At 44.9% G+C, this 25,245-nt stretch overlaps 1 protein-coding gene and 1 long non-coding RNA gene across 5 annotated transcripts in view; one reads left to right on the forward strand and one right to left on the reverse strand.

The window, feature by feature from the left end:
- Positions 1-9,173, forward strand: part of LOC126502323 (uncharacterized) — a 17,000-nt gene extending 7,827 nt beyond the window's left edge. The window contains exons 2-5 of one of the 4 annotated variants that reach the window (XR_007591900.1): positions 1,799-1,875; positions 6,245-6,368; positions 8,112-8,236; positions 9,095-9,155. This is a non-coding gene — a long non-coding RNA (uncharacterized lncRNA). Of the gene's footprint in view, positions 1-1,798; positions 1,917-6,244; positions 6,369-8,111; positions 8,237-9,094 lie in introns of all 4 variants that reach the window. The other 3 variants (XR_007591901.1, XR_007591898.1, XR_007591899.1) reach the window with 3 other exon arrangements.
- Positions 9,174-9,270: 97 nt separating this feature from the next.
- LOC126502319 (acyl-coenzyme A synthetase ACSM2, mitochondrial-like) overlaps positions 9,271-25,245 on the reverse strand; it is a 32,342-nt gene continuing 16,367 nt past the window's right edge. Inside the window, exons 9-14 of the mRNA XM_050143224.1 lie at positions 24,641-24,721; positions 18,468-18,569; positions 16,186-16,313; positions 15,978-16,077; positions 14,877-14,996; positions 9,271-9,975 (exon numbers count right to left, since the gene is read on the reverse strand). Coding sequence (XP_049999181.1) covers positions 9,871-9,975; positions 14,877-14,996; positions 15,978-16,077; positions 16,186-16,313; positions 18,468-18,569; positions 24,641-24,721 — 636 coding nt within the window. The 3' untranslated portion in view covers positions 9,271-9,870. The remainder of the gene's footprint in view (positions 9,976-14,876; positions 14,997-15,977; positions 16,078-16,185; positions 16,314-18,467; positions 18,570-24,640; positions 24,722-25,245) is intronic.

Here is a 25,245-nt window from a genome sequence, read left to right on the forward strand (position 1 = left end):
GGTGTTGCCAGGAGCAATTGTGTCTCACTACCACAAAACTCTGAGTTAGATTAAAGGCCATTTTCTACAGCTCTTTGAAGAAGTTGAAGATTATCTATCTATACTGAGTATAATCTCTATATATCTAAAGAACCTGATTAATCTAATTATAAATGACAAACTTAGATGACTATTAATCTATATAATTCTCAACATTTATCTAACTTAAAGACTAAGACAATAACGACTGTGAAACAAATGAGGACAATGACCTACAAATATAAACAATGTACAAATATACATTGCAATATGTATACAAATATACACATACAATATACAAACAATATATAAGTATCTTAATCAGAGGTAGAAATGTACACTGCAATATGGTAAATATATACAATATATATATCAATACAATATATGTCAATACATAAAAAATGTTTTAAACAGAGGTGGAAACATGCATGCATACAATAGTCAATATAATTTAACTTTGTATCAATATACAAAAATCGATATCAATATATTTGTCTAAAAACAGTAACTCACGATTATAAATCTATTATCCCATCATTCCTCTTTTTTTTTTTTTTCAAAATGATCCCTGAGCTTATAAAATTCCTCCCCCAACCTCCCAACCCCTAAATGATGTCCCTAAACCCAGGGGCAAACCTTACTGGGAGAGGGGACGTTGTCCTCTAGAATTACTTCCAGCTGTCATGGGGGCGACGTTCTTTCTGGGGGATCCTGTGAAAGTAAAATGATGGTTAAATTTCAAGATCAATGTCTTTTAAAATTGCAAATAGTCTCTGGGTATTTTGTGGAAAAAACTTACAGATCACAGTCCCAGACAACAGCCATCTGCACAGCCAGGAAAGGAGTCTAGTCGCCGGCGGAGCAGGAAGTGAAGAGAGCGAGCAGAGGAAATAGCCGCTTTTTTAAAGGGAGAGAGACCATGCCCCAATGGGCTGGTATCACAGCAGCTATTGGTTGGAGGGGCGGAAGGACCTCCCGCAACAGGCTAGCTCTTACACATTGTTCTAACCCATTTCTAATATTCTATGTAGCCCACGAGCTAGCTTACCAGGGAGGATCTTAACCTGTGTCTGTCTGGAGCAGGAGAATCATGGCGACTCCTTGACTCAGCTTCTTTTTCCCAGCATTCTCTTCTGTTTACTCCACCCACCTATATTCTAACCAATAAAATGGGCCAAGGCAGTTTCTTTATTATAATTAACCAATGTCCTTTCTCCATCACTTGGAGAGTTGTGCATCGCCCCCTGGGAGTTCTTCCGTAGGACAGACTTTAGGTGGCATGCTCTTCTACCAGTCTCAATGCTCTGCTTGCTGGAAGAGCTGGACCTGTCAACAGTGGGCTGGGCCCTTCTTCACCCTGCCTACATCCCCAGAGCGCTCCTCTGTTCTGATTTTTAGGACCTTCTTCTTTGTCAGTACCCAGCTGGGACATGGAAAGAGTTGGTAGGAGGTGAACAAAAAGACCGGATTCCATCAAAATGGAGGATCCCAGTGTCCTCATGGCCTACTCTTACCCATAGCTCCCATGTCTTCCCCTCCAGCTCCCTTATGCAGCAGACAGGCTCTTGCAGTGGGCTGAGCAAAGGAAGCCAAAATGAAGCAGGCAGTCATTTTCTGACCTTATTGCGTGCAGCCTATTGGGCATCCCAGGCCTCACTACCCCTGACAGGCGAGGGCCTCAGTTCCCTTGCCTTGCCCCTCTACAGGGATCCTCACACATTCACTCTCTCCCGCTTGCTTACCGGAACCCGCACAGAACTGTATCACTTGCTTTTGGCAGATGAGGAAACTGAGGATCTGATGGGCAGCGTATTCTTTGTGAGAAGAGAACTGGACATATCACCTTCAGCTCTGAAGGTGAGCGACTTTCCCACAATGCCCCATCGACTTCCTTTTAGGTAAGGCGACACCGTGTGCCCTGCCCATATGGGGCTTTTTGGACTTCCTCTTTTCATGATCAATTGTCGATCTATTTTGACTCTAGTATTTCTCAAACTCTGGCTCGGATGGCTTACCTTTGTTTCATTTCCTGGTGAAATTTTTTACATTGTTTACTTTCTTTTTCAGGGCTAAGGATGGGGAGTGGGGGGCTTGGTCCATGGTGTGTGTGTGTGTGTGTGTGTGTGTGTGTGTATGTGTGTGTAGCAGGGGGTATTCAAGCGCCGACTATTTCTCAAAACCCTCAACCTTTTAAAAAGGAAAGGAATATTAAATCAACAAAAAAACTTCTATCTTAACTCCAGTTTTGAAGTGCAACAAACAAGTGAAACTAAATACTTATGAAAACACAAGTTGTTAGCTTTGCTAAATCCTGTTAGGTCATAGTTTGCTGCCAAGTATTTGAAACTAGTTTTGCTACAAGGGTCAACATAATTTTCACTAGATTTGTTGCTATGGTAGCGCTGCATGAACAGGCAACTTTCAAATTTCTGAAAGTTACACCAACGTAGCCTTTCCTTCCTCGGGTCAGCAGCTTCTGGGCAGGGAGCAGCTGTGGTCTCTCTTCTGCTTTAACAAGTCTTTGGTTGGGAGTAGCTCTCTAGTGCGACTTTATTAATGGGACAGGTGGCCGCAGATAGGTGAGACCAGGATGACACAAGTGATGAGGACTGTGCTCAACTTCAGGGCCCCAGGAACTCTGCAATCTTCCCTTGGGGTGGAGGGGGCGTTGAGAGCTGAGGAATAACAATAGACTTTGCCATTGAAACCTAGAGATGGCAGAGTGGAGCTTTCTAGTGGACTCTAGGAAGATGATTTTGGTTTAGCCATAACTCCTGCTCTTGTACTGGGCTCACAGCCATCCCCCACCCCAGAACACACTCTGTAAAGCAGGCTGGCGTTGCACTCACAGAAACCCGCCTGCCTCTGCCTCTGGAGTGCTGGAATTAAAGGCGTACGCCACCACCGCCCAGCACTCACGGCAATTCTAAACAGGCTTCTACAGCAATGGATGGGGTGGGTAACTGGAGAAGGGACTGACTGTTGGGTAGAACACATGAGAGTTTGTTCACATGAACACATGAGGGCTTGAGCCCCTGCTTCCTTCATAGGTTACAACCCTGAATCTTTTTTTTTTTTTTAACAACCCTGAATCTTTAACTTCTCTCTCGCTCCTTTTTCCTCATCCACGTTTATTGAAAGTGTAGACAGAGCTAGTTGCGTCTACCCTTTCATGCGCCCCGGCTCAGCCAACAGCTATCAGTGTTCTGACCCACGCACTGAACTGAATGTTGGTGGCGGGAGGGAGACAAGTGCGCGAATATTCTGCCACCGATGTCATGGGCCCTCTTCAGTTCTTGCTGCGGCTGTTCTTGGCGGTGCTGTTAGACTGTTTTAGGATTTTTCCCTTCCCTCTTTCTGATTCTTCACTGGCCTTTTGTCTCCCTCGTGTTCATGGGCTCTCCTTCTTCTTTGGAACCCTTAGGTATTATATCTCTTCAAGAACTTGCTCTCAGTAACCTGCTGCTCCTCTCCTTCCCCCATCTCCATACTCTCCTGGGTTGAAAATTACCTACCCTACATTCAAAGTCCCGATTTCTCTCTGAGCTCCAACTTAAGTTCCTGACCAATTCTTCAGTGCTATATATTGATACTAAATATACTAGACATTAATATTTTGCAACTAGTACTGTTAACCCGAATGAGCAAGGCCACTGAGTGAAACAATATTCCCACCGCTCAAACCGCCTTTCTCAGTAAGTGCTGAGACCATAGGCCCCAGTCTGTGGGGTTGAAATCCCAGAAGTCATCATTCAGTATTCCCCTCCCTCAAACACTGTCTCCCTTATTTAGTCATTAATTCAACAAATCCCACAAAGAAGTTTCTCTAAGCCCCTCCCATTCCCTTTTACAAATTCTCCTTTAGCACGTTTTCCCCTCAGCCGCCAAGGTAGTTATCTAAAAAGGCATAGTTGACTCAGGCTTCACCCCGTGTTAGCTGCTTTCATGGTGTTATTTTTTAGAATAAGTCCAAATCCTTAACGTGTGATATGACAGCCTCCTCTGCCATTGGACAAGTCAGCCACGGTTCTTAGACCGCAGAGTCTCCAATGAGGTGATTCTCCTTCCCTGGGGGACCTTATGTCTTAGGTCTCTCAATATGTGCTGACAGCAAGTCTGTGGAGAAGACACCGGGCTTGGGTACTGGCTTCCTATGAGTCCTTCATGTTGAAAACGGGAATGCGGTCTTGAGAGGAGGTAGGGCCCAGAGATGGCCTAGTGGGGCATCTTTGGTCATTGGAGGCACACTCACAGTAAGGGGATGAGGCTCTGGCCCTCCCTTATTCCCTTTCTGCTGGCTTGCGAGGTGAGACATTTTGCTCTGTAATGTAAGCTTGCGTAGGCGGAGGTGCTGCCTCACGGCAGGACTGAAACAGCGAGTCCAGCCCACCATGGGCTGAGAATCCTGAAACTCTGTGTCTAAACTAAGACACTTTCCTCTACAGAAGTTGATTAATGCAGAATCTCCATTGTAGAAAGGAAACTGAATGCACCTTTAATCACACTTGTGTGATGGTGTGAAGTGGGGAAACTTCACACCTTCAACACAAAAGCAAGTGCTTTGCCCCTGAAGCTCCTCTGGAGCCAAAAAGAGGGCTTGCCCATCGCTGCTTGTTGACACCAGGCATTTCTAGGGGAAAAAAAAACTAATTTTAAGAAGATTCATTTATTCTATTTTATCTGTATGGATGTTTTGCTTGCATGAATGTCGGTGCTCCATATACACACTTGGTACCTGAGGAGGTAAAACTTCAAATAAAGGAAGCAGAGTTATGATCGGGTGTGAGCCACCATTGGGTCGAGAAGCAAGCCTAGGACCTCCGAGAGAGCAGCCAGTGCTCTCAGCTGCGGAGTCATCTAGCCAGCCCCAACAGGAAGGCTTGGTTGATGTGAATTTTTCCAGCATTTTGGGGAGCTATTAGAATGCTGCATGCTCTCCCCCACAGTAGAGTTCATTGTCTGTCCTAGCAGAGGAGGAAGCCCTGTTCTTTGTATGTGTGTGTGTGAGGGGGGGGGGATAGGAAAGTATATTATCACCCTGAGTGTCAGGGCTGCTTGCACAGGGGATTTAATTGTCTGCCTGTTGGTTGTACTGTCCCTTGAAGTAGCATTAGGAGAGAGATATATATGGTTGCTAAAATAACATGCTCCAAATTCAACATGTATAGAAATTCAACAGTGGGCACCAGGCTCCATTGTCCCATAGAATCCATGACCTCTCTTGGCAATTGTTTGAACTGTTGCTCTCACAGTCTGTTTACAGGCCTCTACTCTTATTGGACTAAATACATCAGCAATGGAAAAGCAAATTAAATTCTTGGTCTGTGTGGCTATCAAAGTGCCAACCTGAAAGTAGGTTGGATGACGGCCTACCTCAGAAAAAAACTGGGACAAAGCGATCACTTGACAACATCTGGAGATGTCCCTTAAGTAATTTAGACAAGAATGTCCTAATCAAGAGACTGTAACTCAGAGTCATAATGAATCATAACAAATTAAGCCATTAAGGCCAGCCTTTCTCTCATCTCCCCTCTCTCTGTGACATTCCCCCTGTCTACTTCAGCTCTTTGAGCATTCGAGTCTCTCCTTAGGTGACGTCACTACCTCAGTGATGTAAGCTGGCTGTTCATCCCCCGAGGCTGGGCTGTTGACAAGTGGAATAAGTCTCCCTAGGCACAGAACTGGACATTCTTGCCTTAGCACAGGACTTCGCTAGGGAAGGAGTGCAGTTTTATAATGTGCCTTTGGCTTCTGTGACTCCCATGGAGAGGTAGAATTCCTGTCCCTTCCTCTAGAATCTGGGACAATATCAGTGACTGGCGGCCTCTCTGACCTTTGAGGGTAGGTGGAAATTTGATCTTGTGTAGGTATGTGCAGGTGTGTGTGGCAACCAGAAGAGAACTTCTGGCGTTGATCCAAAGGTGCTGACCACCTGAGGGGGACAAGGTACCGCAGTGGCTAGGGACCTAAGTAAGTTAGGTTGGCTGGTCCGTCAGTCCTAAAGATCTGTCTGTCTCTTCCAGAGATAGGATTAATAACATGTAGAGTTTTATTTTATGGGGTGTCTAGGGATTGAACTAAGGCCCCCCCCATTCTTGCAATTTCTCAGTTGAGCAACAATCCTACCATGATTTAATCTTAATTACCTACATAGGTATGAAATCTGAGACAACCATGCTGTGAGGAAATTCTGGCCACATAAAAGGTCTCTTCTTTGTTATTCCAGTCCACTCAGGTTCCTTGTGAGTGAAACCTTCTAGATGACAGGTGACTGGACACTGTTGGGCAACTGGAATACCAGAAGCTTCTTTTTCACAGTTCTGGAGTCTATGAAGTCCATGAGGAAGCAGGTAAATAATCTAGCTCTCTGTCAAGACTTTTGTGCTGTGCAGACACCTACTTCCTTGTTGTGTCTCACAGGATCGGGAGAGAATGATCCCCCCCCCCTTTCTTATAAAGCTGCTAATCCTACCACTCCCTCCTGACCTACCTTCATGATCTCCTCTTATCCAGGATAAGAAGGTTCAGTACAAATATAGTAGTCAACATATGAAGAAGGGGGGGCACATCCATCAAGTTCTCTCAATTCCTAAATCCTTCAACCGTAGGTCCTAGATGTATTGGAGCACCGACATTAAAAACAAAACAAAACCAAAAACCCTAACTATTCCATTCTTTTTTTAAACTCCAAGCCCACAGAGTTTATAAGCATAACAAAATTGCTGCTTTAATCTGCACTTCCTTAAGTTAATTTGTTATGACCTAATGCACACTCGTGACTGGTGTTCTTGTGCATGGTGAGGGGGCGGGCGGCTGATGCACCTGCTTTTGAAAAGGCGCTGTCAGGGTACTACAGGGAGAGAACAGAAGAAGAACAGAGGATGAGGGGGTCAAGCGCCATCATGTGCTGGAAAAGACAAGGACTGGCGACTTCTTCACAGCCCCATACACTAGCCTCTACTAAAGGTACAGGCTACTGTGAGTACTCGTCTAGGCCATACACAGGAAGGATGGAGGGGAGTGGAGGAAGTCAGAGTCTATACTGAGGGACAGCACAGATTCCTCTGAAAGGCAAAGGGCTTTCACTATGCACAACAGCCAAGGCGGGGTTCATGCATTGGACACAGCAATGAAATGTGGTAAAAATTATCCTCAAGGTAGGAGAGCCAGCACAGAAAGTAAAGGAGCAGCATCTGCTTGCGACCCCAGTGCTAGGGAGGTGGGGACAGGAGGATCCCCGGGGGCCACAGGCCTGGCTAGTCTAGCCTAAGTGATCTTCAGGCCCGTGAGAAATTCTCCCTTAAAGGAGATCCATAGTATTCCCGACAGTGATAATCAAGATTTTCCTTTGGTGTTCACAAACGTGAACACTAATGTGCAAGCACACTTTCACACACACATTCATACACACGCAGACACACACACCTGGACACACATGAACATGCATCCATATACACAGTCATTCTCACTAGGGGATAATGATAGTAGGCCACAGGTTAAGAAGGACCAGTCAGGATCAAGAGAAGAGCGTGGGACAAAAATAACAGCTACTTAGATCAGATAGTGTCACTCAGCTAAAACCGCCCAGTGTCCTCCACTAGGAGAAGCCTTTGGCTGAACATAGAGTTTTCTCTAGATAAAATCTGAGTAAGACCATTTAAGATCTAAGCCTTCAATCACAATTTAGTATGAAACATGAGCCAAGAGTACGTGCATCAAGAAAAGACTTTGGAGAGGAGTGAGATCAGAGGCGCTGGAGAAGGTCCAGGGGCATGTGCAAGCTTCTCAGGAGCTGGGCAGTTTGTGTCTAAAGCCAGAGGACGCTAACCTTAGAGGTTGTCTAATACCACACTTAATTCTTTTTATTCTTTATTATTTCACTATAATTATTTACTTATCTGTGTGTGTGTGTGTGGGGGGGGTGGGTGTGTGGGTGTGTGTGTGTGTGTGTGTGTATACCTGTGGAGGTCAGAGGACAATGGGCAGGAGTTGGTTCTCTCTTTCAACCTTGGAGATTGAACTCAGGTCGTCCAACTTGGCGGCACTTTCCTTCACCTGCTGGTGAAGGGGCATGGGCCCCTTTTTCCTTTCAGAGATCTCTTCTAGGGCAGCATGTTGGGTACCTGAAGCCGGATTTGTGTCACGTGATGCCCAGGCTTCATGCAAACAACTGATGTTGTTCTTTTGAGAATTAATCTGGGGACACTGACGTGGGAAGGTAAGAAGCTTAACGGGGTAGGAAATGAGGAAGGCTCATGTGTAACACCACCCTAGATTTTCACAGTGGACAGCACGGATGGGTGAGAGGAGAGGGACTGTGACCTTCTGCCCTCATGGAGGTGGGTGGAGTGGCTGCCTGCTTCCTTGACTTTCCAGCGGCTGCCTATTCCTTCACGAGTCCTTGTTGACAATTCACGAAATGTCTTATATTTCGAAACAAAGTACCATTTCAAGTCTAATAGGCTTATAATATGAAACCCAATGAGGCTCGATTAAAATAATATTTATGAGAGACTTAGACCAGGGCTCATTTCCAACTCTTACTGGCTAGTTCGTAGATTATTTTTTTTTATCCTTGCTAATGCCATCTTTATAACATTTCAGGACATGGCAATCACTGTGAAGCCCGAGTAAACAGCCCCTAGCTTTTCTTTAACGCAAACATCTGGAGTATTGGGTTTTCACACTTTCATAGGGATAGAGTGTGTGTGTGTGTGTGTGTGTGTGTGTGTGTGTGTGTGTGATGTGTGGGGGTTGACAAAAAAGGGGAGTTAGTTTTAGTTTTGACTGACACAGACTGTAAAAGCCAAAGCAGACATACTGGTGGGCTAAGGGATGACGATCACGGCACAGGCCTTCCGCAGACAGAACCTGTCCCTGTGTTTCCCCCTCTGTGAAACTTCAGATGATGGCTCTAGTCAAAGAGTGCTAGTGGCTAACTCCTGGCAAATGTTTGGTAAGCAGTGTTCTTTCATTGTCCGAGTGTTCTTCAGAGGAGGCACTGGCTCTTGAGAACCTTCGCCTCCATCTCCTGATTGCCCAGTTCCAAGAAGACTCATTTACCCTTGATCTCCAGGTTACAGGTGATGTTCCCGCCGCCTCAACATCCCCTTGCACCTGTAGAGCTGCTGGTCAGGTAACTATAGTAACCGAGCCATTCACATCATCTGTCAGTCGTCAGTCCTCTATGGTTTCCTCAGTCCATAAGCCGCTACAACCCCCCTCCTTCCTACCCAAAGAATGGCCACAGAGTTTTGATTTGGAAACAATTTTAATATTGATTTTAGGAAGAGTAGATACAGTAAGAAATGTGAGCCACAGGGAGTGGCATGTTGGGAGGTGCAGAAGCTGAGCCTGCAGATGCCACATGTATGAAGCAGGATGGCCTGTGACTTGTGTAGAACCGTGCCTTTGTGCATGACAAATGTTGTGTAAATGGCATTTCCTCCTCCTTTGGACATGATACTCCTAAGGATTGAAGCAACCTGGGAAGACTTCGGTGTCCTGCCCACAGTCTCCTCTTCTCCTAATTTCCCTCCAGTTCCTTCTCTTTTCTCCCCCTCTCCATTGTACTTGTTCCCTTCTTCCTTCCTCCCTTCCTGCTCACTAGCATTTATAATTGCTTTTCCTTGCTGTTTTAGATTTTTCTCACTTGATTTTTTTCCCTGCAAATCTCTCATTCCCTCTTTCTTCTTTTAGCATCCCGCATGTCATTGTTCTGTGTTAATAACTCAACAAAGACAGAAATCACACACACGCCTCTGTATGAGTAATCTTTTGTCTCCATAGGAAGACTGAGAAGTCACAGGAAAGAATGGGGAAGACAGAACCCCAGTGAGGGCCTTGGGAGTCTCACTGGGCCTGGCCTTGTCTTGATGTTTTCCATTCTTCAGTTCGGAGCTTCGCTCGATTGATTTTCCCTGTGATGGTCTTGGGCAGGTTCGAGACAAACTCCACCTGGTGAGAGAAATCAAATCAGCGTGGGTTGACCTCAGTGGCATTGGATTTTTTTTTTTTTTTGAGGAATTGCTGTAAGCATCAGCTCTTAAGGCTGGAGGGTCTAGATACATAAGGGGGAAGTATGGAGATGCTCTAACGTCAGCTCTGTCTGCTAGAAGCCTCAGAAGGTCTCTGGACACCAGGGCAGGAAGAAGATGGCTAGCCCAGAGCAGGGAGGACCAGAGCACTGGACTTTATATGTAATCTTGACAAGAGAAGCCGTAAAATGAACATGGTGTGGTCCAGAGGCAGACACCTGAACTTCCATAACAAGCTCTGTAGGTTTCAGTTCCTACTCAAGTCAACTTTGGAAGGTCCCTGGACGTCTCCAAGACTCAACTTAACTATTAAGTACACGAAGGGACGGTAATATCTTTAGGTTGTTGTGGAGATATTAAGAGGTTGTTCATGGAGTGGACACGCATGAATGGCAGCTGTGGCCATTCACCTGAGCTAGAAGAGACATCTGAAATAGACATCTAACTGGGGACCTGGTTTTGAATTTTGTCTCAGTTCTTCTTTGTGGTTGGCCAAGCTACACAGCCTCACTGATGTCACCGTTCTCTCATTTGAAGTGAAGGACCCACTCGGATATTCCCAAGTATTAACCTGTGGATGTTGACAGTTCATTGAGACTTTCACTTAAGTGACTCCGCTGGCTATGGCATTAATCTGGGGATGGGTTGTCTGCAGAGCTAATGAAAGGTGTTCACTGGGATTCTGGTAAAGAAAGCCTATATTCTTGGCAGCTGCTGAGTGAATGCTTTCATAAGAATTGTTGAGAAAGGAATTTGCTCAAAGCACATTGGGAGGGAGCAGAGGCTGAAAAACCTGTGGGCAGAATACATAAGCATAGTCCCAGCCATTCAGTTAGTCCCTCTTCATCCATGGCTTGGATTCAGTGGGCTTCAGTTACCTGTGGTCAACTGCAACCTAAAACAGACTATGTATATTCTAGAAATAAATAACTTGTAAGTTTAAGTGAATTTTTAACATTAGGTTGTTCTAATTGGTTTATTTTATTACCTTTGTTGTTGATTTCTTATCGCCTTTGAATTATAAACTGTATTTGTCAGAGGTATTCATATATGATGGTTAATCTTGTCAGCCTAATTTGATTGACAAGAGCCTAGGAGGTTAGCTAAGAGCATCTCATGGGGATGACTAGGGATGGGTTTCCAGAGATGATTAGACCATGAATGTTCTGTGTTAATGAATGCTTTAGCCCGTTGATGATTCCACAACACAGTGGTATTATTAGGAGGTGGTGAACCCTGGAAGCTGGGGCCTAGAAGGATGGAGCAGATCACAGGGAAGGACTATCTCTGGGGTTGTATATCGGCCTTGGCCCCTCTTGTGTTTGCTCTTTGCTTACTTTCTATGTGAGGGGCAGCCTCTTCCTCCACAGGCGGACACTACCATGTGTTCCGCCTCATGCTGGGCCTGGAACCAACAAAGCTGAGGACTAAGAATGGAAATCGCTGAAACCAACATAAGTTCTTCCTTGTAGGAGGCTTTTCCCAGGCATTTTGGTCATAGTTTGAGAAAAGTGGCTGATACAGTATACATAGGAGGGAAAGCTCGTAGTTTACAAGAAGTTTGCTACCCCTGACCTGCCCAAAGTCGTTCCATTTCATTCTTGTCGAGCTAGTTCTACCTGCCCACTCCCACCCTGTCCAGCTGAACGTTCCCCTGCAGCTGCACTTGGAGGTCCACTCTTTTACAACTTAAAAAAATCATTTTTTATCAACATTTGCACCTTTTGAAGTCCTGCTTGCCTCTGGCATGGTGTGATTATGGTTTTTGGCTTTATAACCCCACCCTGTGGCAAAAGCCTGCTCTTGATCTCTGGCCTACAAAGTCATGGTAGTCTGTAACTTTCTTATTTGTGGTGATTTCTTATCCACTGGTCACCCTGTTTTAGAAGGGACAGTGGTATTGTTTCTGAGTGATTTAGCATTTGAAGGGCAAAATGGAATAATTGCAGCGAAGACCAGCTGTTGTAAAATATTTACCGTTTGGTCCCTGGAAGACATAAGGAGTGGAAGGAAGCCACAAGGAAGAGTTCAGTTTGATGCTAAGAAGGAAGCTACCCTGTTTACCGTGAACGAGGAATAGAGGATGTGGCTGGTAAGGAGGGCACTGTAGGGGAAAGAAGCTGTTGCCTTAGGGACTCTAGAGGACAAGAACAGGGCCAGTACTTGAGTGATACACTCATTGTGTGTGTGGTGTGACTGGGTCCCCTTTCTTGGTCTTACAAAATGTACAGTAGCTATTCAAAATCCCTCACATATGGCATGACTGGATATCTTGCTTCTTCTTTAAAAATTAAAAATAAAACCATTCATTTTTGTTATATGCGTGTGGATGTTTTGCCCGCATGTTTTGTCTTTGTACCACGTGCATGCATTACCTGAAGAGGCCAGAAGAGGGCGATGGATTCCCTGAAACTGGCATTGCAGCTGGTTCTAAAATGCCTTGTGGATTTTGGGACTCCAGTAAAGAATCCCTGGAAGGGCAGCTAGTACTCTTTACTGCTGAGGAATCTCTCCAGCCCCATGTAACTTCTTTAAAACAACACTCATTAAATGTTTACTCTGTTCCAGCCACTCTTCTACATGTCCATTGCTTAACATCGTAACCGCTCCGCCCCCCGTATCTAGAAAGGACATCTAGTTCTCTATTAACTCAAACCAACCTACAACAGATCAGAGTCCCACGCTAGTTCCCAGGCTGTTTTAGCAACATGGCAGACTCCCCAGGTGCCTTTGTCTATCCCCCCTCTCATATATACAATAAAAACCTTCCAGGTTAATCTTTAGCAATAAAGAAACCCCTCACATACAGAAGGGAAAATCAACATCTCCCGACCTCATTTTCCAGATGAGGAATCTCGAGATCAGAGAGGCTATTGGGCAATTAACAGAAGTGGATTTTGACCCACAGTGTGACTCCTGAGACTGTGTGGTGCTGCCCCCTTTTGGTTTGAGGATAAAAGTCTGGTTGTGGGCTCTGATAACTTAGCTGCGTCCCTTTGCAAAAAAGGAGGACAGGACACAGCTCCCCACCAACCCTTTTCTAGTAACTTTTCGATGGATTGTTGTCTTGCTAGGGTCATGGCCCTTCTCACAGCAGAGTGCATTCACGCCTGTTCTACATGGGGTTATAACGGCCCTTTCCAGCTCCTCACTCCAACTCAGCACATTTCTGAAGTGACCTCTGAGCTTCCCATGGGGAGGTCCAGGTTCTAGCTGAGACCAAAACTCAAGGTGCGTTCACTATGCCCTTCTCCCCCACTTCCCATGCTTCATTTCCCCAGAGGTACATGTCCAACACTTTCTTAAAACCCTTGCTTATGAACACCCCTCCCTGGGGTCCGTTCTTAGAGTGCCCACCTATGACAATTAACCTGTAGCAGGCCACTGGGCACACAGGATACCTAAGAATTTAATTGGCTCTAAGTCTAACATGGTTCCTCTCACGTTCCATCCAAGCCTCAAAATATTTTTCCCCATTCTCTGGGACAAACTCTTGTTTTGTGAAAAATCCAGCAACTGGGGTTTGCTGTGGTTTGGATATGAAGTATCTCCTAAAGAGTTCATGTGTTGAAGGCTCGTACAGGGTTCAGAGGAGGAACTGTGAGGGTGTGATTGGCTCATTGGCTTCTCAATGGATTAATTCACTGGTGACTTCAGAACCTGGTGGCATCGTTGGGAGGTGGTGGACTCCTTGGGGTGGACATTCTGTCATGGGTTATCTCGTCCCGAGTCCCTTTCTCTGTTGGTCTGTTTCTTGACTGCCGTGAGGTGAACAGCTTCCCTCTCCCATGTCCTCTCACCATGGCCTTCCTACCTTGCCACACGTCGAAAACGAATGGAGTCAGCTGACCAGGGATTGCAACTTCTGAAACCATGAACCAAAAATACCTACTTCCTCCTTGAAGTGGTGCTCGGGCTCTTTGTCTCAGGGATGCGAAGTTGAGCAGCCCCGGCCTTCTTGCCCTAGCAGTGCACTTGTCTTAGTGCCCAGAGTGAAAGTCGCTGGCAGTCCTCTGTGGTCCCTTTGCTCTGTCACTCCCGTCTGCCGTCCCTTTATTCTGCCATTGCCAGAAGGAATATTTCCATTTTCCTAGGAGAACTCCCTATTCCTCACTTAGACCACATTTGGGGTGTAAGGAAGAACTCTCTCCCATCCTTCCTCCACTTTCTGCAAGGATGACCACATGACTCAGAACTGACCAGTCAGGATACTCCATTGTCCTGGTCCCATAGAATGGTTTAATAATAGGTACCCAAATTAGTCCAGCAAGAAGCAACTTCAAAACCTTCATTGGTCTTTGGGGGGACATGCCTGCAATGTCTTTACTTTAGTTTGCCAAGCCGCTAAGACTGTATACTGGGAGAAGATGGCACCTCAGAGAAAGAGAGAGCATTTCAACAAATGAAGCCAACCCAGAAGGCAAGTGAAGAAACGAAATAGAAATCTCTGACCTCATTGTCCATGCCTGGGACTCACCATGACAAAGGTCATGCCCACTCACGGACTTGCCAATTATGCAAGCAGCAAATTTTAAGTTCTATTTCTGTCGTTGCAACCTAAAGCTGTGCAGTTCTGAACATTTTTACAAAGCCACACTATGGAGAGTGAACTTCTATGAAAACATTTGGCTCTTAATTCAGAGCGAGTCAAAGGCTGTGGCCAATCTTCAGGCACTAAAATAGTTGTTGGGTGGTTTGTGGGGAGTTTCTGGTCACTGCAGGAAGACTTTTAAGTCAGAGGCCTTGTTCTCATGCCAAAGAAGAGACATATAATAGGCGTTCTTCTGCAAGCACAGGGGACACAGCTGGCGAAGGCCTTACCTTCCTGGGGTACTTGTAGGGCGCTGTCACCGATTTCACGTGCTGCTGCAGCAACTTGGTGAGTTGGTCTGGGTCATGGGACAGGAACTCAGGGGCAAGGACCACAAATGCCTTTACCACCTGCAGCAAGGATGGAACCCAAGTGGGATCAGAATACTTACTCATCTCTTGGGATGAAGCAAAATCAGTATCAAGACGGCCACCACTGCCACAACTAAATGCCTGCATCCATTCAAACGTCTGGGCCAAAGGAAGGGAAAATATTGAAAGTGGGTGAGAACAGACAATGGTCCAACTTGTCCTCCAGGGACTTATCTTTCGGAAGGAGACATGAGGATGAGAGACCCCGGGTTCACCTGGTTCACCCGTGATAGTAAGGACTCCCAGGGGAAAAGGAGCCGCAGAGAGGAAGGACAGGAAAGCCAAGACTGGGGGCTCTAACTTTAAATGGTTTGTTCAATCTCTTCAAACTTCAGTTTACCCATCTGTAGGGTGGGATGAAGTTTTCACATTGAATTCATGGGAGGTAAAATAAAACCATCTGCTACTCAAAGCTCAGCGGAAGGCCCTCTTTTGCTCTCCCAGTGGCTGTCATTATTTTACGAGCCATGCGGTTGGTCCATATCTGTCAGTCACACGGCATTACCAAGCTTGTGCTATGAAGGAGTGCGCTGGGACCCGCATCCACTCACCCACCTTAAGCCTTCTCCACACACACACACACAGTGAGCTCTGCACAGCCCTGTCACCTCAGTGTTACAGGGTCCTCCTCCTGCATCATGCCATGGTTCAAGGGCTGCATCTTCTAGACCAAGTCCTCCCCTACTCTTGTCAAGAAACAGATCCTTCCAGCTGACTGTGTGCTATGGTGCTGTGTCTGGTCCCCAGCACTTTGCAAATATCTACCACATTTCATGCTCATGACAATCCCTCGTCTTACAAATGTGGAAACTGAGGAAAACAGTGGTTAAGCAGGTTGGGGAAGGCCATCCGGCTCATGGGCAGGATGGTCAACATTTGAACCCAAGCTGCCTAGCCTGTGAATCTGTGTCCTTGACCACCATACAACACTGTCTCTGGGCTTCCCAACGGCACTGTCACCTCTCCTCTGGAAGGGTCCGGGCTGCTGACCACAGCTGTCTCGGCCACGGCAGGGTGCTCCATCAATGCGTTCTCTACCTCTGATGGTCCAATACGGTACCTGTGAAAGTACACCCTTCAGAGGAGGCAGGACGCCCAACCTCGAGGACTGAGAGTCAGGCAGAACAAAACCCAAGCTCACCCGTCCTGGTCCAGAAACAATGCTCACCCACTGGAATTAATGATATCGTCTGTCCGCGCTAGGAAGTAGAAATACCCTTCTGGGTCCTTGATTCCCCGGTCTCCCAGGAGCCAAAAGTCTCCCCGAATATTGGCCTCTGTCTTCTTGGGATTGTTCTAGAGAAACAGAAACAAAAAGCTGCTGTGTCTGCAAAGTCTAAGACCCCTGGCCCCTGGCCCAGGACTTCTGTGAATAGCTACTTTATTCGGTTCGGTTTACCATGTGAGCAGCTCTACGTTGTGTGGTGAACCTGTCACAAATCTACTGACCTTAGATCCCCAAGTCAACTTGAATCTTCTCCATTTTGTCCAGTCCTTCCAGTCTCTCACTACTACCCTGAATCTAATCTTATAGTTAACACTGATGTATTCATTGGTCCATTTATATCCTAGGGTGCCCCCCCCCGTATGTTCTCTTTTCCCTTCCCCAGACAGTTTAGCCTCTGGTCACTGCACAATACCACCCAAGGTTATTGAGTCCATTTGGCATTTTCTCCCTGTCTCTCTCATTATAAGTGGAAGGTCTAGAGATTGGCCAGCAGGATTCCGAAGCCCCAGTCAGTGTTCACACTTCTGCCATGGCTGGGCCCCTCCATTTAGCTGAGTCACAAACACATGGGTAGTAGGGAGGCTTGAGGGCTACCTGTTGTCTGGACATTTTTATACCTTACTCTGGTATGGGAGCATGGGTTTTAAGCTGATGTCCAGTTACAAGGTTAGAATTCTTCACGTACCTCCTCATTGGGGATGTCAAGGGATGTTCAAGGGGTTTGTCTGAAGCCAAACTGCCATTCTAAGTTATAGAACTGAGCCAGATTTCATGACCACAGATGTCTTGTAGTCACATGCAGTTTCCGCTGGCAGTACCAACATGGCCTTAAATATATCTGCCACTGCATCTGTTTCCTGTGTATTCGATGGGGACACTCATGTCCTAGCTCCTTTGCTAGCATGTGAGAACACATGAGGAAAGCGTATGGGCCGTGTTTGGGGAAGAGTGCGATGTAGCTGTGTCCTGGTTGCAGCGCCTGTTTCCCCGTGGAGATGATAGTTTGGACCTGTCATGTTTTCTTTATTCATTATATGTGTATGTAGCACAGTCCTAAATGCTTCATAAATACCATTGCCTTTGCATTCCTAGTGTGATACCATATGACACCCAACTCACCAATGAGGAAGTGAGGCAGGGGGATAGATAACTTTCTCCCGGTCATCCAGCAAATACCGGAGTAGTGTTTGAATTTAAGCAAGCTGGCTCTAAAAATTTTACATGGTGTCTAAGGACATTAAATATGTTAAAGGTGTATCAGGAGTTTTAAGAGTGCTGCCTTTGTAGTATATACGCAATAATCCTTCCTAATGCTGCAACCCTTTAATACAGTTCCTCATGCTGTGGCTACCCCCAGCCACAAAATTATTTTCATTGTTACTCCATAACTATAATTTTGCTACTGTTATAAATCATAATAAAAACAACTGTATTTTCTGATGGTCTTAGATGACTCCCATGAGAGGGTCATTTGATATCAAAAGGGGTCATGGCCCACAGGTTGAGAACTGCTACAATAAACGATAGGAAGAGCATTATCATTGGACACGCTCACTTATTATCCTGGGTACAAGCCTTCTCCACATCTCCAGAAGGTGTGTGTTCGAGGTTGTCTCTGATCACTTCCCAAGATTTGTAGCTTTGACTTGAGCCTATAATCTCTGGTTTCACCATCCCTACACGGTAAGAGAGCTGGTTCCACTCAGATTCTATCTGTGAGTGCTTTCGGGAGGTCTGAACCCTAGATGCTGTCAGTGCTACTGTGATTCTCGCCATGGAGTTGCCCAGCATGGCTCTAAAGCTCCACAATGCCTAAAAGTCTGGGTCCAGGCTTTGTGGAGAGAGCAGGAAGCATGCTCAGAGGTAATAAAACCATGGGAACATTGTAGAGGGTTTTATTGTTGCAAAGGCTTATGGGCAAAGGTGAGTTTTTTTTTTTTTTTTTTTTTTTAGTAATTTCTTAGTACTCGGCTGAGGATGGCGAGAGAGAATGGCCAGCCTTCAGCTTCTCCCTTCATAAAGTGCTCATTCTTTTTGCTTCTAATTTAACATTATTGTTGGTTTACACAGAATTAGGTGTCATTATAAAGTGCCCATTCTTGAACCTGAGAACTCTGACTCTCACCAATACCTCTTGAGGAGTCTCTACAACATTTGGCATCCTTCATCCTATGTGGTTCATCTCATCCTTACGGGGAAACAGGGAGAGCGTAGGTCCTCACCACATATCCAGAGAAGATGCCAACTGGCCGGTTGGGCTTCACCCTGATGGCTATGTCTCCTTCCTTGCCAGGGGGCAGAACGTTTCCATGTTCGTCTATGATCTGAAGGAAGAGGAAGATTGGATGGATGACTCATTGAAGAGAAGCTACTCACACAGTGGTGTGACGGCAGAGTTGGCAAGGGGAGACCATTTTGTTCTCAACAGCAATCAGAAATCAAGAGGAGCTCAGATTCCTGGTACACCTGCCTGGGTTTGTGCCAGCCAAGCCTCTCAGTATACTGGGTCAGAGGAACCTAGGCAGGTGCCGTTGGCTCTAAGAACTCAGGAGAAAACACCTATTATCCTTGAGAGACTCCTCACTTGCAGACCTAGAGACTGAAAATCAAATGCTGTTCTGCTACCTTGCCCACTGAATTCAGCTATGAGGCACTATGCTCGGATGCTGGCCTTTGTAAAACAGAAGTGCTTATGGTGAATGAAATAGAATACTAAAAATCATTTCTGTATAGTTACCACAGTCAATTACATGAGAGATCATCACACATGATTCTGAATTAGACATAAGTTGTTATACTTACAATAAACCGAAATCTACATGTAATCATAGAACCATAAACATAAATTCAAGTTCTTAGAATTCAGCCAAAATCAATAAAAAGAGAAAACACTTTAGTTACAGTACAGTCACTGTAATGCTAACAAAAATGAGTGTCATCCACTGATATACAACAGAGAGTGGTGAAGCTCATCCGTCACTGGGCTCTGTGCTGCAATGGGTACCTACTGACCCAGAAGGAAATGTGCGGGGTTGTCAAACTAGAAACCCGAGTTACAAAATATTATATCAAGCCACTTCTATTTTTTTTTCAAAATCACGCTTAGTGGTGCAACTCTCCAGGCAATTTGCTGGATGAGCACAGTGGCTCCTGTTTTTCTCCTCCCCATCCTTCCCTTTGCCCTCCCTCTCCCACTCCCGCAAAAACTAAAACTAAAAACGATTCATTCATTCATTCATTCATTCATTCGTGTGTGTGTGTGTGTGTGTGTGTATGTTTGTGTAGGTTGTGGTTTGTCCTCTCTTCCACCATGTGAGTTTCAGGGAATCAAACTCTTACATACTGAGCCAGTACAGTGGCTCTCCTCCTCCTTTTAAAATAATATCTTAATATATCAATATTATCTTTAAGTTTAAGCTTGTTATTTTTGAGAACTTCATATACTAATATTTTATTTACACCGTTTCATCCCTTTTCTCTCTTCTCAAATTCATGATATTTCTTCTTTAATTGCTGTACATACATACGTATGTAATAAACACACACACACCATGCCGAGTCCGTTTACTGTTGCTCAGGTATGCTTGTGCTAAGGGGTTGACTGTTAGGGACTGAATACCCTATTAGGAAGCTTGTCCCTGGAAAACTGGTTCTCTCACTCTCAGTAGCCACTAACGGCTTCTACTTTTTCCATGCAGGTGCGAAGTCTTGTGAAATCTCCCCATTCACATTGGGCAAGGTCATTATGCAGGCTTTGTCTTGGCAACTGTGTTGTTGAGATATCCCGGGAGCAGCTTCTGCTGTCATTTCTGGAAGATAACTGTCTCACAGCATGAACCCTGGTATCCTGGCTCTTCCACGATGCTCCCTCAGCCTTAGGTGTGGGGTCTCACTAAAGATGTAGCAGTTGGGGTTGGGTACCCCACTGTCAGTTGCTCTCTTTGTTTGGATAACTTGTGTATCTCTGTAGTGGTCTCTGTCTACCGCGGAGTGTGCGTGTGTAGTGGGGATAAGTTAGGCTTATCTGTGGGTAGAAGGATAAGTACGTGGAATGTAGTTAGAAATTATATTAGGTTAGGGAAATGGCAGTAGTGGGTTATCCTTTAGAATCCATGTCCTCTCTAGTCATAGGTTTATAGTGCCGGGCATGAATTTCCTCCTGTAGAGCAGGCTGTACATCAAATTTTGTTATCTCTAAGACAAAACTGCCATGATTGCACCATTGGGGATCTCTTGCTGGGACAGTACTTGTTATTAGACTTATAGCTGAGTAGAACTCTCGATTGCTTTTCTCCTTGGTCAGCTTGCATGGCACCTTCCAATACTGGGCGAACGAGGCCTAGGAAGAATTTCAGGTCAGCTCCAGTCAATTTCTCCAAGTCTAGTGCCCAAAGTGTGTGGTGTCTTCATCAATAGGCTTTTATTTTCAGGCATCAATAGACCTGAAATAAATAGCCTCTTTTGTTTTGAAATCTCTCAGAGCCATACCCCTAGCCAACAACTCCAAGGAGAATTCCCATGCCTGGCATTTGGCTTTTGGGTTTTGTTAATCTTTGGCTCCTGAGGGAATCATTAGCACCCATGTTGTATAACTTCATTGAAACTATATATGTACACACACACACACACCCCTATACATACATGTTCATTATATATGCTCTTAAATAAACATAAAATAACATGCTTCCCTTAGGCTTTTTCAAACATCCTTAGTGTTATTTGTCTCTTTTGTTCACGCCCCTCTCTGTATTACCCTTCACTCTCCTCCTCAGCCTCGCCAGCCTCCACCATTTTTCTCATTTTCCCCTCATATCACTCGTTTTACTACCTCCCCTTCCACCATTTCTTCTACTCTACTCTCTCCCTGATCTCTTCCTACTTTCTCAGTTTCTATAGTTACCCCATGTTATGTACACAAACCTAAAGATTTGTAGCTGGGTAAGACTCCAGGAAATAGTGGAGAGGGTGCTCGAACTGGCCTTTCCCTGTAATCAGATTGATGAGTGACCTAACTGTCATCATAGAACATACATCCAGAAACTGAGGGAAGCAGGTGCAGAGATCCACAGCTGAGCCCTGGGCGGAGCTCCCAGAATCCAGTCACAAAGAGGGAGGAGCAATAATATGTGCAAAGGGGTCAAGACCATGATGGGGATATCCACAGAGACAGCTGACCGGAGCTAGTGGGAGCTCACTGACTCTGGACTGACAGCTGGGGAACCTGCACAGGACCAAACTAGGTCCTCTGAATGTGGGTGACAGTTGTGTGACTTGGGAAGTTTGTGGGGTCACTGGCAGTGGAACCAGGATTTATCCCTAGTCCATGAGCTGGCTTTTTGGAGCCCATTCCCTGTAAAGGGATACCTTGCTCAGTCCAGATACAGGAAGGAGGGTTTTGGTCCTGCCTCAAGGTGATGCAACAGACTTTGGTGACTCCCCATGGGAGGCCTCACCCTCACTGAATGGGGTGTAGGGTGGGAGGAAGGTGGGAGGAGAAGGAGGAGGAGAGGGAGAGGAAACTGGAATTTGTATGTATAATAAAAAATACTGTTTTTAAATAAAAAAGTAAATTTTAAAAAGGATTTGCAGCTGGAATCCTGAAGTAAGAAAGAACACACAACATTTGTCTTTCTGAGTCTGGGTTATCTCTCTCCGCATATTTTCCATCTATTCACCTGCAAAGCTCGTGATTTCATTTTTCTTCACAGCTGATTGTATCCCATAAATAAAATGTATGCACACAGCGTATATGTACCGTATATATGTGTGTGTATGTGTGTATGTATGTGTGTGTGTGTGTGTGTTAGATTTTCATTTTCCATTCACCAACAGAAGAACATTCAGGTTGTTTCTATTTCTTGGCTGTGGTGAACAGAGCAGCGATGAACATGGCTGAACAGCATCTTTGCAGTAGGATGTCAGTCCTTCAGGCATGTGCCAAGACATGGTATAGCTGGGGCACAAGGCTGATCTACCTTTAGCTTTCTGTGAACTATCCGCATTGATGTACCGACTAGATACACCATTTCCCTATTTACTAACATGGAACAGGAGCTCCTCTTTCCTCATGTGCTCAACAGCATTTGTTGTTAGTTCTTTTCTTGGTCTTAGCCACTCTTACCAGGGTGAGATGACATCTCAAAGTAGATTTAGTTTTACATTTCCCTAATTGCTAAGGATGATGAATACTTTTAAATATTTCTTAGCCATTTTTTTAAATTTTCTTTTGAGACTTCTCTTTTCAAACACACAACCCATTTTTGAAGTGGGTCATTTGCTTTCTTGGCCCTCGAATATTCTGAGTAGTATTCCTCTATTGTGTGTGTAGCTGGCCAAGAGTCTCTCCCACTCCATAAGCACCCTTTCCTCGTGGCTGGTTGTTTCTTTCGCTGTGCAGAAGCCTTTTGGTTTTGTGAGGTCCCATTTGTCAGTTCTTGGCCTTAATCCCTGCATAAGTGGAATCTTATTCGGAGAGTCCTTTCCTGCATCTTTACCTCTTGGCCACTGCCTAGGCTTTCTTCCAGCAGTTTCAGAATTTTAGGGTTCACATCGAGTTCTTTCATCTACTTTATTTTGGGGTCTAGTGCAATCGTCTATCTGTGGGTACCTGGTTTCCCCAGCACCACTTGCTGATTGCTGTCTTTCCTCCATTGCATATTTTTGACATCTTTGTCAAAGGGAAGATGGCTACAATTACATGCATTTATGCTTGAATTAATTTGTTCCATTCATCTGCACGTTTGTTTTTATGCTGATGCGTGCTCCTCATTACTGTAGCTCTGCAATATAACCTGGGCTTTGGTATGGTAACTCCTCCAGTGCTTTTTTTTTTTTTTTTTTTTTGCTTGGGGTAGCTTGTACTATCTGGAGTCTTTTTTTCTTTTTTCTTTCTTTCTTTTTTTTTTTTTTACTTCCATATGAGTTTTAGGACTTTTTTTTTCTGTGAAGAGTATCATGGGGGTTTTAAGCAGAATTTCACTGAATCTGTGAATTGTTTTCAGTAGATGGTCATTTTTACAATATTAGTTCTACCAATCCATAAGCATAGGAAGTCTTCCCCTCTTCTAGTGCCTTCCTCAATTTCTTTCTTCAGAGAGTTAAAGTGTTCACTGTGAGAGACTTTCATCTTCCTCGTTAGGTTGATTTCTAGGTATATCCTTCAGGGTACTGTGAATGAGAGTGTATCCATGGTCTCCTGCTCAGATGTTAGATGTGGGTGAATAGAAAATTACTCATGTTTGCAAGTTTATTTCGGATCTTGACACTTTGCTGGAAGTGTAGAACAGTTTCAGAAGTTTTCCGGTAGAATTTTTGGTATCTCATATATAATCTCATATCATGTGTAAATAGGGATAATCTGACTTCTTCTTTTGCTATCTATTTTTGTTCTCTTCCTCGTTCCTCCTGCTACTCTATAGAAAGGGGATGGGGGAGTCAACAGCCCAGTCTCATTTCTGAATCTAATTTGATTTCTTCAAACTTTCTTCATTTAGGCTAATGGGATTCTCGTATATAACTTATTACATTGAGGTTTGTTCCCTCCAGTTTTGTTCTCTACAGAACTTTACCATGAAGTTGGCTTGGATTTTTTTTTTGTCAAAGGTATTTTTAAGCATTATGGAGATAATCATACAATTTTTGTCTTTGAGTCAATTGATGTGATTTATTATACTTATTGATTTAGGTATGTCGAAGCATATCTCCGTGTCTAAATAAAGACAACTTGATCATCGTGGATGAACTTTCTTATATGTGCCTATGTTCAGTTTATAAGTATTTTATTGAGAATCTTTACGTCTATGTTCACCAGGCATATTTTATAGTTTTACTTGTTTTGTTGTAGTGTGTTTACCTGGCTTTGGCGTTTAAGTTATTATGGCTTCATGGGTCTTTGAAGGTGCTCCTTCTGTTTACATTTTTAGAGTAATTTTAAAACTTTGCTGCATGCATTGGCTTTTTTGGGATCCTGTTCTCTTTGGATGTATACTTTGCTCAACCTAGATGTAGTAGGGAGGGCCTTGGACTTTCCACAGGGCAGGGTGCATTGCCCTCTCTTAGGATTGGAGGAGGTGGGGTGGGAGGGTGTGTGGAGGGAGTGAGAGGGGAGTGGGAGGAGGGGAGGGAGTGGGAATTTGGATTCGTATTTTTTAAAGTAATAAAATAAAATAATAATAAAAAAGTATTGTCTATAGTTTCTGTCTGAAAGGCTGGTGGAATTCTGCTGTGACTCCATCTAGATCTGGGTTTTTCTTTTTAAGTCAGAAGGTGGGGACTCTGGGGAACTCACCCAGCTGGGCTGACATACCTAATAGTAGTTCACTCAATGAAAATATAATAGATGACTACATGACCACAAATTCATGTTTTCCCTCCCTCCTTATCGCCCTCAGCAAACCTGTACATCATAATGGGGAATGGCTGTTCCCAGGGAGCCTGGTTTGACCTTCATTGTCCTGGAAACTCTGCAGGTGAGTCCCTGTGAGGAGAGAGAGAGAAAACAGTGGGGCACAGGAAAAGCTGCGCAGTCAGCAGAAGGAAGGGTTCAGTGATCAGGTCTCACTCCTGCCCGAGTCATTCACACTCCTGTCTTCTCCACTCCCATCCTCCGGCTTTCTCCATTTCCTGGAACCCAAATCCTAGTGGCTTCACCAAAATATTTGCTCAGAAGACAATCTGGTTACTCCCCAGGGAAGAGAAATGAACAGCTACTCTCCACAAAGCCAGCTAGCTGAGGGAAATGGGTTCTCATATTTTCCAGCACAGTACAGTGACTAAAATCAGTAGCAATGGACCCCACATCTCCAAGCTGGAGAAGAAGGATAAATGCTTGAGTAGGTGGGTAAGCCTAATACCATGATAAGTGGTGTACAGATAGAGAAATATCACACAGCAGGGGAGAAGAAGAAGAAGAAGAAGAAGAAGAAGAAGAAGAAGAAGAAGAAGAAGAGGAGGAGGAGGAGGAGGAGGAGGAGGAGGAGGAGGAGGAGGAGGAGGAGGAGG

Source organism: Alexandromys fortis, unplaced genomic scaffold (genome assembly GCF_014885135.2).
Source record: "Alexandromys fortis isolate MF-2015 unplaced genomic scaffold, M_Fortis_MF-2015_v1.1 scaffold_45, whole genome shotgun sequence".
NCBI lineage: Eukaryota > Metazoa > Chordata > Mammalia > Rodentia > Cricetidae > Alexandromys > Alexandromys fortis.